The sequence below is a fragment of the Cibotium barometz genome, chromosome 18 (genome assembly GCF_041138505.1).
Source record: "Cibotium barometz isolate CiBa-2024 chromosome 18, ASM4113850v1, whole genome shotgun sequence".
NCBI classification, from domain to species: Eukaryota; Viridiplantae; Streptophyta; class Polypodiopsida; order Cyatheales; family Cibotiaceae; genus Cibotium; species Cibotium barometz.
The window spans coordinates 12614778-12630146 of record NC_141063.1 but is presented as its reverse complement, the minus strand read 5'-3'; the positions used below and the strand labels follow the sequence as shown (position 1 = coordinate 12630146).

The window sequence follows — 15369 nt, the reverse complement described above, 5'->3', positions numbered from 1 at the left end:
GATGCACAAGAACATAGAAGTGTTAGAAGTCATCTCCTGTCTATATTCATACACTAGGGCCTCTGTTGTGGGTGTGCCCGCCCTGTATAAGGTGTTTTATCATTTTTCCACACTCCCCGTATTTTTCCCTATTTTTTCCCATTTTTTCTAGTGGTGGGAGGGTTGCCAGAGGGTGCCAGGAGCACTCCAGTGCTGGCCGATTGCATGTTTATCAGTCGTGGGTTACTAGACTGCTGGCCGACTGTACTTTTACTCAGTCGTGGGCATACATCTGCTGGCCGACTGCATTTCTGCAATCGTGGACATTTTCAGCAGGCGTGGGCACTTCAGATGCTGGCCGACTGCCCTCCCAGGGATGTATTTATAGGCCCCTTGCCCCCACCACTTTATCATTCAGTTTTCTCGGGATCTTGTGTATAGAGAAGAGTTTACACACCTATCTCTCTGTGTTTCTTGTGCTGTTTATTTTCTGCAGTCTACTTGCTCTTGTCTACCCAAGTTTGGTTATCATTCCCGCTGCATATTCTGACATGGTATCAGAGCCCTAGGCTCTAGACAGATCTTGGGCGTTTTTCTGAGCAAGAGGGGGAGCGTTAGGCTGCTGATTGGTGGACTGTTTTGGGCTGAACGGGAAGAGAAGGTGCAAGAGGAAGGCGGGCCAAGGTGCTGGACAGCCACTTGCAGGTTTTCAGATTTTTTTCCCCACCCACCCACCCTTTTCAAGTTACTCTCCGCGATGGCAGATTTTCTAGAGATGGCTGAGAAGCACGTGAAGATTCCGACTCTCCCCATGTTCCCAGTGGATCGTCGGTTGGACGGGTCCAATTACGGCATCTGGAAGGTCATGATGGAGTCGGTTCTGGAGTCATATGACCTTGCTGATTTTATTATCATCGGGGTGCCACGGCCGGAAGCTGAGGAAGGGGAGTTATTATCGACGAGGAAGGACCGAGAGGCCCAGGCACACATGTGGGATCGTGTCAACGCCAAGGTCCAGTCGTTTATTTTCCTCAATTGTACACCACAAGTGATCAATCATGTGAAGCACATGACGCTGGCGAGAGGCATATGGGAGCACTTGGCTTCTTTGTATAACAAGGTGTCACCCATGAAACGGATCTCCTTGGAAGTGCAGATGCGGGTTATGAACCCTGCAAAGTCTTCGACGATGCGGGAACACATTAACAAGCTGCAGGCCTTTCAGCAGGAAGTCCTACAAGCTGGGAAAGAGATATCATCTGAAGATATGGCCATCACTTTGCTTTCCCACTTGCCTGGTCAGTATTCTGCTTTCTATTCCTCGTTGATCACGAGTGGCAGGCTCAGCACCATTACTTGGGAGGAGCTTGTGCCAATGGTCTTGGACCAGGAGGAACGTTTCACGAACCCTCCTCACGGCGGAGGTTCGGAGGCCTTAACTGGCCAACGGTCGAAAGGCCGGAATACCAACAAGGGCAAAGGGAAGGCTTCACCGGAGAAGTCTTCTGAGAAGAAGCCTGATCCAGAACGAGAGAAGCTGAACACCGAAAGATCTTGTAATGATTGTGGCGAGAAAGGCCACTACTGGAGGAAGTGCCCTAAGCGGACAGGGAAGAGTGCTGATTCCTCAACCTCAGCTACGAAGACTCCGGCATTTGTGCACTTAGAGATGGTGGACTCCGATGCTTCATCATCTTCGAGCGAGGAGGCAGTTGGCTTCACCGCGAAGGATACCCAGGAATGGATTCTCGAGAGTGGTGCTTCCAGGCACATGACTCCATCCCGTGACTTCTTTCTGGATATGAAACGGCAGTCAGGTCGTATCTTTATTGGCGATAACTCCACTATTCCAATACATAGTGAGGGCCGGATGGAGATTATTCCCGACGGAAAGGGAGGCAAGCATGCTTCCCGTGTTCTTTATGTCCCTGCTCTGGGTTTTCATCTTCTGTCAGTGCATGAGGTATGCAAGACTGGCTTTCGGGTGGAATTTGAGAAGCATTCAGTTGCTCTAAGGGACCGTGAGACAGGCAAAGTTGTTTGGGAAGGCGGTGTGGAGAATGGCATCTACAAGCTCTCTACACTCTCCTCATTGACAGGCTCTCAGGTCGGAGATTTGTGGCACTTTCGTTTTGGCCACTTAAATGTGGATGCTTTGCGGCGCACCTTCCACGACCAGGACCAGATGGTGGTTGGCTTGCCAGATGTTGGTAATAGGCAAGGACGCTGCAGTTCTTGCATACGTGGTAAGCAGCACAGGGAATCCTTTCCGAAGCAGGCTTCCAGGCGGGCTTCGAAACCATTGGAGTTGATTCACACTGACTTGTGTGGACCACAGCAGATACCATCCTTGGGAGGATCTCTCTACTTCATGCTGCTTGTTGATGATTGTACCAGATTCACGTGGGCCTACTTTCTTTCTCAGAAGGACCAGGCTTTTGCTCGGTTCAAGGATTGGCACGTGATGGTGGAGAAAGAGTTTGGATTTCAGGTCAAGACTCTCAGGGCTGACAAAGGAGGTGAATTCTCCTCGACTGTATTTTTCAGATTTTGTGCAGATCATGGCATCAAAAGGGGATTGGCCAATACCGGATCGCCTTCGGAGAATGGAATTGTTGAACGTAAGAACAGGACTGTGGTGGAGATGGCGAGGACCATGCTGGAGCATCGTGATCTTCCTCGTCCACTTTGGGGTGAGGCTGTGGCAACGGTTGTCCATACCATTAACCACTCTCCGACGACTTCAGTACCCCATATGACTCCATTTGAGGCATATTTTGGCAGGAAACCCGATGTCTCGCACTTCCGTGTCTTTGGGAGTGACGCGTATGTACATGTTCCGTAGAAGCAGAGGGGGAAGCTTGACTCCAAGTCCCGCAAGCTGGTATTTGTGGGGTATAACTCTCTTTCCAAGGGATACAGGTTGTATGATCCAGAGAGGAACGAGATTGTTGTCAGCCGGGATGTGGTCTTTGACGAGCATGTTCCAGCATCCACTGCCGAGGAGCCGCCACTTCTTGGAGATCCAGAGGAGTCTGATGATGATTCCCAGTCTATCACTCCAGTTGATCCACCTCAGTCATCACAGGAGGTTGAGCCCGCAGCTGGAGTTGAGCCCCCGCGACCACAGGAGGCTCCACGATCTGTTCGAGTACCTAGGTGGTTGTTAGACACCCTTCGGGAGTCAGGTGTCACGGAGCTACCCTCTGAGTGGACCACAGAGGACGGCCCTCGAAGATCACATCGAGTCCGAGATAAAAGCAACACGGCGGAGCTTCTTCAGGTGAACTATGCCTTGATGTCTCGTATCATGCGGGACAAAGAGCCCACTTTCGTAAAGGAAGCCCTTTCACAGGATACTTGGAGGAAAGCCATGCAGGTGGAACTTGATGCCATCGAGAAGAACAACACTTGGGAGTTGGTTCCGAGGCCGTCGAAGCGGTCAGTCATTGGTGTCAAATGGGTCTTTAAGACCAAATACGCGTCTGATGGGTCGGTGGACAAACACAAAGCCAGGATTGTGGCTAAAGGTTATGCTTAGCGGCCAAGCATCGACTACAAGGATACCTTTGCATCGACAGCGCGGATGACCACGATTCGGACCGTTCTTGCCCTTGCTTCTTCTCAGAGGTGGCTCGTGTCTCACATGGATGTAAAATCTGCGTTCCTTAATGGCGACCTGCAGGAGGAGGTGTACGTTGAGCAGCCTCCCAGCTTTATTGTTCCAGGATCGGAAGGGATGGTTTACAGGTTACGTAAGGCCTTGTATGGTCTTAAGCAGGCTCCCAGGGCTTGGAATCAGAAGATTGATTCCTTCTTTATTCGGACTGGATTTCAGAGATCGGTTGCAGATCCGAACCTGTATCTCTTTCGGGAACGCGGCATGGTCACACTTATCATCCTTTATGTGGATGATCTCATTCTCACCGGCAGTCATGTGGAGCACATTGGAGTGACGAAGGCTACCTTGTCAAAGGAGTTTGAGGTGACCGACTTAGGCTTACTCCACTTCTTCTTGGGATTGGAGATCTGGCAAACCCAGAGGGGCGATGGACCCGAACACAAAGTTAACCATTACAGATCCTTGTGAGCCAGTTGATGCCTCGCAGTACCGGAAGTTGGTTGGTTCATTGATCTGGTTGCTGAACACCAGATTGGACTTGAGCTTCTCCGTGGGGCTGTTGAGCTCTTTTATGCAGACGCCATTGAAGTCTCATTGGGACACAAGATTGCGGATCTTGCGGTATCTGCAAAGTACGAAGGATCTGGGACTCTTACACAGGAGGGAATGGAGTCAAGCTCCAAGGTTGGAGTGACTCAGATTGGGGAGGAGATCCAGACACGAGGAGATCTACTTCAGGATACAGTTTTACCCTCGGCTCAGGAGCAGTTTCTTGGAGCAGCAAGAGGCAGCCAACTATTGCCCTTTCTTCGACAGAGGCAGAGTATCGGGCTGCTTGTGGTGCTGCTTGTGAGGTTGTATGGCTGCGGAGGCTGCTAGGCGAGATTGGGTTTCCACAGAGGGAGCCCACAGTCATCCAGTGCGATAACTAGAGTTGTATAGCTATTGCTCGGAACCCGGTTTTCCATGCCCGGACCAAGCATATAGAGATACAGTATCACTTTGTACGTGAGAAGATCTTGGCTGGTGACATCTTGCTACTTTATTGTTCGACGGAGGACAATGCGGTGGACCTCTTCACGAAGTAGTTACCTCAGGCTACGCTCAGGCGGCACTCCAGCTCCCTTGGGTTGGTTTCACAGCCATGAGCTAAGAGGGGGTGTTAGAAGTCATCTCCTGTCTATATTCATACACCAGGGCCTTTGTTGTGGGTGTGCGCACCCTGTATAAGGTGTTTTATCATTTTTCCACACTCCCCGTATTTTTCTCTATTTTTTTCCATTTTTTCTAGTGGTGGGAGGGTTGCCAGAGGGTGCCAGGAGCACTCCAGTGCTGGCCGACTGCATGTTTATCAGTCGTGGGCTACTGGACTGCTGGTCGACTGTACTTTTACTCAGTCGTGGGCATACATCTGCTGGTCGACTGCATTTCTGTAGTCGTGGACATTTTCAGCAGTCGTGGGCACTTCAGATGCTGCCGACTGCCCTCCCAGGGATGTATTTATAGGCCCCTTGCCCCCACCACTTTCTCATTCAGTTTTCTCGGGATCTTGTGTATAGAGAAGAGTTTACACACCTATCTCTCTGTGTTTCTTGTGCTGTTTATTTTCTGCAGTCTACTTGCTCTTGTCTACCCAAGTTTGGTTATCATTTCCGCTGCATATTCTGACAAGAAGCATATGTACGTGCGAGTATTACCTATCAAAAGGTGAAATTCGATAGGCAAAAGGCTCCAGGCGTGTGGATCCGACCACTCGTGCGATCCCAATTTTCACACCCATTTGTGGCCAATGTGTGGATCTGAGTATATGGGATCCTAGTCCCAGGCTTTCCAATGTGCCAGACCTGTGCTTTTAAATGCTAGTACTATCTATACATGTTCCATGATCCAAAGATTTGTTCATAACAAAGTGCACATACATACATATTTGCATGATTGAAATTGTTTTCATGTGAACTCTTTTCGTGTGATTGTCTACTACGAATGTCTAGTTCATGGACTTGGAACACTTAGGTGGTAAGTACATCCTCTACCTTTATTTTAATCTATTAAAATGCTTCGTAAGGTTTATAACCTTGGCAAGTTCACACATTAAAATTTGAGTGGACACTCGACAACTTATTAAAGTGCCCGAGGCCCAACCTGGTAGGCATCTCGTTTGGACACCCTGGTGGCCAAGGCGTTTAGGCTCGCCACCCCATAAGTGGGGGGTGAGCACACTAGTCATGATGAACGACATGGCTTACGATCATCGGAGTGCCACTGAGCATTTAATTGAGACATTGTACAATGATTCAACCATGTGGCAAGAGTTGGTGTGGACAACTAAAAAACTCATGAACGATTCATTCTTCCCTCCTTGCAAGTAAAATCATCATTTCTTGCACACAAGCTCTCCATCGTTTTTTCTCACACAAGGGCTACACTCACCCGATCGCAATTCTGACTACACATTTGTGAGGGTGCTCTCTCCATGTGCCGATTGTTGTCCATTCCGCTACCAAGCTAAACATCTTGTACGTGCGTCACGTCATCAGGCCGCATGTCTTATGTTGTACAACCAATTCCCAAGAAGCCCTTGTAATAGGTGACTGTTTTTGGAGAGCCCTCTTGACTGCCTATTGCTGTTTGGAGCTGTTCTGATACTTTTATGGGCATGTTTGTGGTATTGAGCAGCGCTTGTCAATGATTGACCTATACGTGCTCTACTTCACCAACATACACCGTTGTTGCTTGGTTTTGTGTCCGGGAGTGACCATCAATGCCAATTCTTCATTTTCAACATTCCATCATTGTGAGACGGCAATCCCACACCAGTGAGATGTGTGGGGACATGGAACACCAGTTTTGAGATTGCTTGACTCCACTGAGAGATGGGGAGTTTCTAGGAAAGCTCTACATCGACAAAATCATCATTGCCAATATTGTTTTGGTACTTGTACTCATTTTCTTTGTTCATGGCAAATCTGGCTTGAGAGGCCGAGGAACATGGTACAAGCCTCCTTTTACACCTCCCTTTAGGGCCATTGCACCCACGCCTTACCCACGCCCTTCTTCCAAATTTTAGTTTTCTTTGGGCACCAACTACAATAAGGTTGCACTTGGTGATCACATTGCTATAGCACCCATCTCTACTTTGGATGTCTCTCTGCTATGGTTACCTTAATACATTATGCTCATCATAATTACGATGCACATGGTAAGGCTTAATAACATGTGACTAAAAGATGTATGGATGGCAATCTTAGTGATGATTAGATCACCTACGACTAAATCCTAACCTAAAATTGCATCATGAAGGAAGATTTCATATAAGACCTCCATAGCATTTGTGAGAATTCTTTTAATTGGGATCACTTGTCTCTTCAACACGTCTCGATTGCATTTGTGTGAATTCTCTCGATTGGTTCGATCTCATTCTACTGGAAAATATCCCAGCCAACAGAGCTATAGGGAGTGGGTCACACGAGATCACTCGTACACATGTGAAAAAACAGGAAGACAGAGAAACAGAGATCACAATGAAAATCGAAAGCCAAGGAGCGGAACGGACAGCCATACCTCTGGCGTTGTAGTCATTGCGCTGGGCCTCGAGGCGGTTGAGGTTGTGCATCTTGTGTCGCAGCTGCAAGTTGAGGTCGTGGATGTGGGCGATGTAGTACTGCTTTAGCCCATCTCCGCCTCCGTCCTGACGCCCCATCTTCTTCTTCTTCTCCGCAGAAATCAGCTTCAAGCCTGATGAAGTAGCCACACACACGTTCGCTTTATAGAAAAGGGCGGTATATTATGCGTCCACACAACGTCAGCGCGGGCGGTCGTCCTCTGTGCGTGTGTAAAAGGCCCAAACGGATGATTCCTTAGGGTCGTATCATATGAGAACTCCTCCCTTGCTTACTCGGTTCGCAAATGCAACATCACCCAGTCCTTTGGACATGTGGGAAAAGTGGAAACCTTAAGACATTGGTCGTGCAATTGTCGAAGAAGATGTTAATCAAGGTGTGGCATCAAATGTTGCAGTCCTTTGACATTTCGCTCCAGGAGGTTGTTATTGAGGGGTCGTTGTTGATGATAAGGTTTAGGTATGTTGTAAATCTATTGATCTTAAAGATAATTTATGCAATACATGTCAAAACATTTTGGATAGCCTTTTGATTTTAGTACATAAAATTTCTACATACTCATTTCCACTTTTGTATAGCATTTCTTGCATTCTTGTTTCCATTTTGTTAGTATATACCATTTTTGCATACTTGTTTCCACTTTTCAAGGAAATTCTTTGAAAAGTGTCATTATTACGTAGTGGAAATTTTACATATTTACATAACATGATGATGTCTTCCCATAATCTTTTACCTGGACTTTGTTTTGTGTTGCAAGATTTAAGGATGGTGAGGTTTCTACAGAAATGAAGATAAAGATCGTGGACCCAACCTATGCCCTAAAACACATCACTTACATTATTTACTAAATTTTTAATCATTGTTTAGTTGAGCTTGCACATTATATTACTGGAAGAGCATATAGAAGAACTCCTTGTGAAGAGCATATAGAAGGACTCCTTGTGAAGAGCATATAGAAGAGGGTTTCAAATGTGTCTTGGATGTGTACGTGGACATATATCTACCGCTCTCTCTCTCTCTCTCTCTCTCTCTCTCTCTCTCTCTCTCTCACACACACACACACACCCACATACCCGACAATGCATACATATACCCTCACTAGTTACATGTTTATGGATACATATACCTACCCTTACATGTAACACATATGCTTATATAGTTTGTAATGCACACTCCCTATACAAATAAAAGTAAAATTTTTTATGAGTGCAATACATGTGTAGTACACACACACAACACAGATAGACATCTGTGTGTGCCATACCGCAAAGCTAGTCACTTACATACTCAATGCTCACATGATGTTTAGTATGGAATAACTTTGTTTTTTTGCACTTTTTAACGTTTATGATAAGTTTTGCTAAGAGATCGAGTTGGATGATTTGATGTTAGTGGGTGCTAAGCCACTGGTGACATCCTCTGTAATGCATTTGTGTGGGTTGATGGAATACCCATGGGAGGTGCTCAAGAGCTTGTCTGTTAAAACCCTAAGATCTCTCTAGATAATTATTATGCATAAACATGCATAAATCAGGCATAAACTCATCCACCCGACCAGCCCCGACCAGCCCCGAGCCCAAGGGATGCACACATGAATTATAATGTAATACATCATACCTTTACCTAGATGTCCTATACCATCAAGAGGTATAACTCCAATCCAATAGCATGTAGCTATAGTGTGAAAATGGTAGGTGGGTAGATATAATCCTCTATACAAGAGAATATCATATCATAACCTAGCCTCAAGATAACATCAAGAGACCATAGCCTAAGCCTCAAGATAACATAGCCTTGGCCTCCCAAGCCTCCCTTGAGTATGCCCCATGTCCCTATTATATGGGAGGGCCCTCAAGTGACTCTTGACTCTCCATTTCCCATGTGTGACCCTTGGATGGCTAACCTAACCTTAACCCTTAAGGTTAGTCCTAACCCATGCTCCACTAGAGCTTGTTCCTAAGCTCCCATGCTCACAAGCCTAATGTGGGTTAGCCTCCTAGTATATGCACACATAATGTGCATATAACATACTTCCTCTCTCTCAAAACATTACACTCTTGCAATGAAAAGAAGGAGAACTGCACTGAACAATATCAACCGACTCCCAAGTCGAATCCTTTATTTCCCTATCTTTCCACCTAAATTTAACCTCAAGGATTAGTCAACTACAAAGTTTCCTTTCTACGAATTCAAGTACCTTATCAGGTTCATGTGGAACATAGGATAGTTCTTCGACTTCAACGAGTTCTTGAGGAGTAACTATGTTATCCTCACCTCTCCCAGTTTCCCTTTCAATCTTTTGATATGAAAGACTGGATGAACTCTAACATGTGGAGGTAGTTTAAGTTCATACGTAACCGTGCCAATCCGATGAAATTGAAATGGACCACAATATCTAGGAGATAAATTTGAGCATTTTCATGTTGACAAATTTTGAGAATATTTAGGAACTTTTAAATAAACCAACGCTCCTGGTTCAAAAGACCAAGTTGAACGTCCTTTATCAGCATAGAACCGCGCCCTATCTTGAGCACTCCTGATAGAATCCCGAGCTTTGGTCAGCATTTCCTGCATATTACGCAAGAAATCCCTTGATGCATCAAGCTCGATGTACTTAAGGCCGACATCAATATGTGCCCTGGGTTAATACCCATACATAAGCATGAACGAACTAAAACCAATAGCCGTACGTTTAAAACTATTACAAGTAAATTCCATCATTGGAATATATTTTTCCCAATTTGATGCTTTTCCAAAGACATATGCACGAAGCATATCCTCTACAATCTGATTCATATGCTCTGTTTGCCCATCAAACTGCGGATGATCATAGGAATTCATACTCAAAGTAATTTCCTCGTTATAAACCATTCAGAATAAAGTAGGAAAACATGACATTATAACAGCAGGAACAGATTGTAGAGGATATGCTTCGTGCATATAGAGACATATGCACGAAGCATATCCTCTACAATTATAGAGACATATGCACGAAGCATATCCTCTACAATCTGATTCATACGCTCTGTTTGCCCATCAGACTACGGATGATCATAGGAATTCATACTCAAAGTAATTTCCTCGTTGTAAACCATTCAGAATAAAGTAGGAAAACATGACATTATAACAGCAGGAACAGGTATCCATCGGCGGCCCGATGTACCCCACATCTGCTCATGGAATTATTGGCGTCCCGAGTTACCCATATCAACATAGAGAGTCATCAACGTCTCGCTGAGTCACATATGTCCATCCGTAAACCATCAGGTTGACTGTATAAATCACCTAAAGTACAGAACTAGAGAAAGAAATGTCAACAAAGGAAAAATCCAAATTTCCTTAATCCGAACACAACAAGATAAACTTGTTGAACTCTAAAGAAAGAGATTTCAACAAATTAAAATGCCGACGAGATTACACTTATCAAAACATGTAGGCGATCAAAGAAGTTTATCTAGAGAATGCCCACACAACAACTTTAAATGAATTCAGAAAATGAGATTGTCTTTGAATGTTGAGGTAAACATGCTAAGTGATATAAGCAAAGCAATAATCTTAAGCCCAAATTACCCCATAAGATAATATATGTGAAGGATCGCTAGCGTCCCATACCACCATGATACCACCCATACATACCTTACCAATTTGAAACTCCCTAGTATGCCGTCTAGGAAATATGAATAAAATCCTGTATAAAAGGAATAAGATGGCCTTATCCTAGACTTTCACATACTAAAACCTGTCTTTATATTCTTGAGACCACATCAAGGAATAACTCTTTTCGAGTACATCATAAGAAAAGAATTTTGAATTATTGGCACCTTTCTAATAATAACTACCCAATAAACACAATAAAGTTAGGGTAGAAAAATAACTCACCTAGATATATAAGCAACTAGGTATCCAAGTTGGAATACAAGAGTACAAGGAACATAGTCCAAAATTACTACGAAGGCAAATGCTACCTTCAAAGTATATGATATTATCCAAAAGATCAAAAGATCCTTATAAAACCATGGATAAAAGCATAGAAGCTCCTCAAATGCATGAAAACCATAGTTGATCATAAAAATCAATGCATATCATCTAATGGACATTAATCATGCCAAAAGAAGCATTAAAAATTGGTGGCCAACTCATTAATCCGGAGTATATGAACGTGGTGTCGTTCAAGCAAAACTCCAAAGTAAGCAAGTGAAACACATGTGTGTAACACTCATTAAAAACCCCTAGACACAAGTGATTTAGGCAGAACCTGATGAGTCCAAATAAAACTTGAAAAACATCCAATAAAATCTACCAAAACAAATAGATCAACTAACCCATGATAAAACTTGTCTTAGGCTTAAGAAATTAAGCACAGACCACACTTAAATAAGTGCGAAATAAATTTTCATGGAAAAGTGTCAAAGGTGAAACACACTTTGAACTCAGATTATAGCCATCATTGAAAAACTTAAGGAACGTGTCCAAAAAGAATGGCTAAACAATGGTAAAAAATCATGCATACATTGTTTACAATTAATCTAAAAAGAAATAACTATTAATACGAGATATAATCATATTAATAATATGCAAATAACCCGCATCTATCTAATTTCAGCACGTGAAAACGTACTTCAATATTAAATAACCCTCGAAAATATTAAATTCTCGAGAAAAAGAATTATCATGATTTTTTCTAAATTTTTCATACTTTTATAGGGCCTCAAAATATGATAACTTTGAATTCCACCAAACCTATCTTATGGCATTCCAAATCTATATTTTTCCAGAAAATTTTTAGCAATTAGGTTTGCCAAAATACCATTGATATTTTAAAAATACCAATTTCTAAGATTTTTAAAAATAATTTCTAGAAAATTCCTAATTTCTCTTGGGAATCCCATCGTTTACTAAATTTCCAATTCCGCCCGACAATTCTCAAATCCAATAAAAATTTATAATTTTAATAGATTTTCTAATTTTTTGGGTCAAAAAGTATATTTTTAAAGGAAATTAAATGGTCACGGATGCCCGAATGGATACACCACATGCTAAACACCAACCCCACATTTTCCAAAAATTTAAAATAACCTTTGTCTAATTTTTCACTAATTTTCAAGTTTTTTTGAAAATTTTAATTTACCCCAAACTCATTTAGAATAGGAACGGTAAAAAAAAATCGGAATCCCAACTGTTTTCCCGGAATACGGAAAGCCAACAGTTTTGGGAAAATGAAAAGACAAAAAAAAAATCGGAATGTGAAAGGTCAAAAGTTTTCAGAATCCGACAGATCAAAAGATTTTCCGAAATTCGGAAAGCCAAAAGGTTTCTAGGGAATGCAAAAAGCCAAGAGATTCGAAGAAAAAAATTTCAAAAAATTCTAGAGGTTTTTTTTCTCAATTCTCATATTGTCTCAAATTTTTAGGCTTTTCCAAGCTTTCTTTTGAAAAGATTTTGAAAAACAAACCTTTTTGGGAAAAAAATACTTTTTTAAAATTTAAAAAAAGTTTAAATAAGCTTTAATATAAAGCATATATAGTAAAAATCTTTGTAAGGGGTGGGGTGTTTTTCGCTCAGCGGTTGTAACGTAGCCCCCCCCCCCCCCCCCCGGCGCGTGCGCGCATTAGTGTGGGAGAGAGAGAGGAGGTAGCCCTCTCTCCTTCTACTCCAATTCATCCCTCCTTCTCCACCCCCTCCTTCTCTATTGATAGAGAGGAGGTTGATTAAGAATTTAATTAAACCTCTATTAATTATAATTAAAGATTAAATTGATTAATATTTAATCAAATTATGCTTATTATGAGGTGATCACAAGGGCGAGAGGAAAATAGAACGAAAATTTAGAATTGAGAGACAAAGAGGGTACCACGCACACGGGAGAGCATTTCATGCATCAACATGCTGCCCCTACTGCATTTCAGCAGAAAATCGGCAAAAAATTTCGCGAATAGAATATCCGCGAAAAATCTGCAAAAATGCATTAAAAAATACATTTTAACCATAAAAATGCTCAAAAAATTTCTAAAAATTTAGAAAAAAATTCCTAAAAATCTTAGAAATTTAAGGAATCCATTCTGCCAAAAATATCCATACTAAAATATATAATATTTTTACAAATATTTCTATTAATGCTTATTTTAAACCATAAAAAATAGAAAAGAATAGCATTAAACTCACAGAATTCCCCCACAATATCAAATCGTCCATTGAATAGTAGTAACATGCGTTCCAATCGCCATATTGATGATCCACGTGCAAATCGTCAATAGAAATAAATAAAATAATATTTTTATTAGTAAATATTAAAATTTACTTCAAAAGAAAAAGCCAAAAATTGTATTAAAAAAACAACAATTAACTAGAGATTGCTCTGATACCACTGTTAAAATCCTAAGATCTCTCTAGATAATTGTTATGCATAAACATGCAGCATAAATCAGGCATAAACTCATCCACCCGACCAGCCCAAGGGAAGCATACATGAATTATAATGGAATACATCATACCTTTACGTAGATGTCCCATACCATCAACATACCATCAACATACCATCAAGAGGTATAACTCCAATATCAGAGCTTGGGTGAGCTCTTGGTCATGGTGAATATTTATATGTAGTTTTTTCTTCGTTTATGAGTTCTTTGATTAAGCATTATTTTTAGTTTATTATGGAAAAATTTAGGCACACTCATATTTTCATTTGGATTTGCATTTTTGAGGATTTGAGAGAGATTTGGAGCTGCCATTCTCAAGTTTGAGAGGAGATTTGCAATAAGGAGGTTGCATAGAAGCTGCCCAAGAGAGTGCAAATGGGAGTTTGCAACATGGAGAGCTTGCTCATCATCAAAGAAGCTGAAAATGGAGATTTCAGCAAGTATGAAGACTACGGAGTCTTCGGTGTCATGAAGGAAGTTGCCAAGGACATATGTGAAGGTATTTTTGGTGATTTTGCCTCTAATTTGGTATTGGAGCATTAAAGAATGCTCTAGTGTGAAGGGTTGCTTTATGGGATGGAAGAATCCCAAGGTTCTTTGCTTACAACAAAGAGTGGAGGAGGTGCATGCTTGTCAAGTGATGGCAAGCTGTGATGGGCTGATTTGTAGCTCATAATGGAGCATGCTTGAAGGGCATTGCTCATGGAGTTCACTCATGGAAGATGAGTAAAATGGTGTGGAGGCCATTTAAGGCTTTCATTTTGATATGCACCTTTGGTTTTTCAAAAGAGAAACCTTGCATAAAAGCACTCTTAATAGCATCACAACAATAACAGCAAGAAAATGGAGGTCATAAGAGTTCAACGAGGAGCTCAAATGATGGGAGCTCTAGAAACAGGCAAAGACCATGTTGATGGTCATCACAGAAACCTCAAGGAGGTTGGTTTCTAGAATTAGTAACTATGGAAACTGAGCACACGGCACTCAAGATGACAAGTAGAAGACATTGATGCAACTGTGAGAGATGGTTGTGTAGAGATGAGAAGGCTATGACTCAACTACTGCTGTTTAAAAAAAAACAAGTATCAGTGGTGGTGACCTTGATGTGCCACTAGCCAGCAAACCAGACTAGAACCAACAAGCAGTTTTTGCAGGAGGTTGTAGCACAGGCAGGAGTAGTAGCAGCAGTAGAGTAGAAGGCCCAAAGGTGTCTTGGCACTAGGTAATGCAATTGGACGTAAAGCAAGAGAGAGGCAACACAAGCAAAGGCATCGTAGCCAGTAAAGAAGAAGGCAAAGCAGTACAGGAAGTCAGGCAATGTACGCAGAGAAAAGCTTCAAGCTGTGGCTATGGCTATGGCGGATATCTGCAGCATAGAGTCGACAAGAGGAACAATCAAGGTGAAGAAAACGAAGATCCAAGTGGGGTCCGTATCTACGAAAAGAGAAGCTAGCAGAGGCCAGGTCTGACAAATGAGAGCAATAATGGAGTCTGGCTCTGATACCATGTTAAGATGCTAGAAATGGGATTGGTCATGGTGAAGGACATAGATTAAGCATAAGGTTAAGGTGGATTAAACCACACTAAAAACTCCATGACTAGAGAGAGAGAGAGATTGCACACTCAACACTATTCCCTTGTATTGCATATCACAATGAACCATACAATGATATAGGCACTCTAGCCTTATCCCACTTTACACATCATCATCCATGTGGCAACTCCTTTT

General features: G+C 42.5%; 1 protein-coding gene across 1 annotated transcript in view; it reads right to left on the bottom strand.

Annotated features, from left to right (window-relative positions):
- LOC147628952 (26S proteasome regulatory subunit 8 homolog A) overlaps positions 1-7355 on the bottom strand; it is a 29066-nt gene extending 21711 nt beyond the window's left edge. The window contains exon 1 of the mRNA XM_086812121.1: positions 7163-7355. Coding sequence (XP_086668247.1) covers positions 7163-7301 — 139 coding nt within the window. The 5' untranslated portion in view covers positions 7302-7355. The remainder of the gene's footprint in view (positions 1-7162) is intronic.
- Between the last annotated feature and the right edge of the window lie 8014 nt (positions 7356-15369).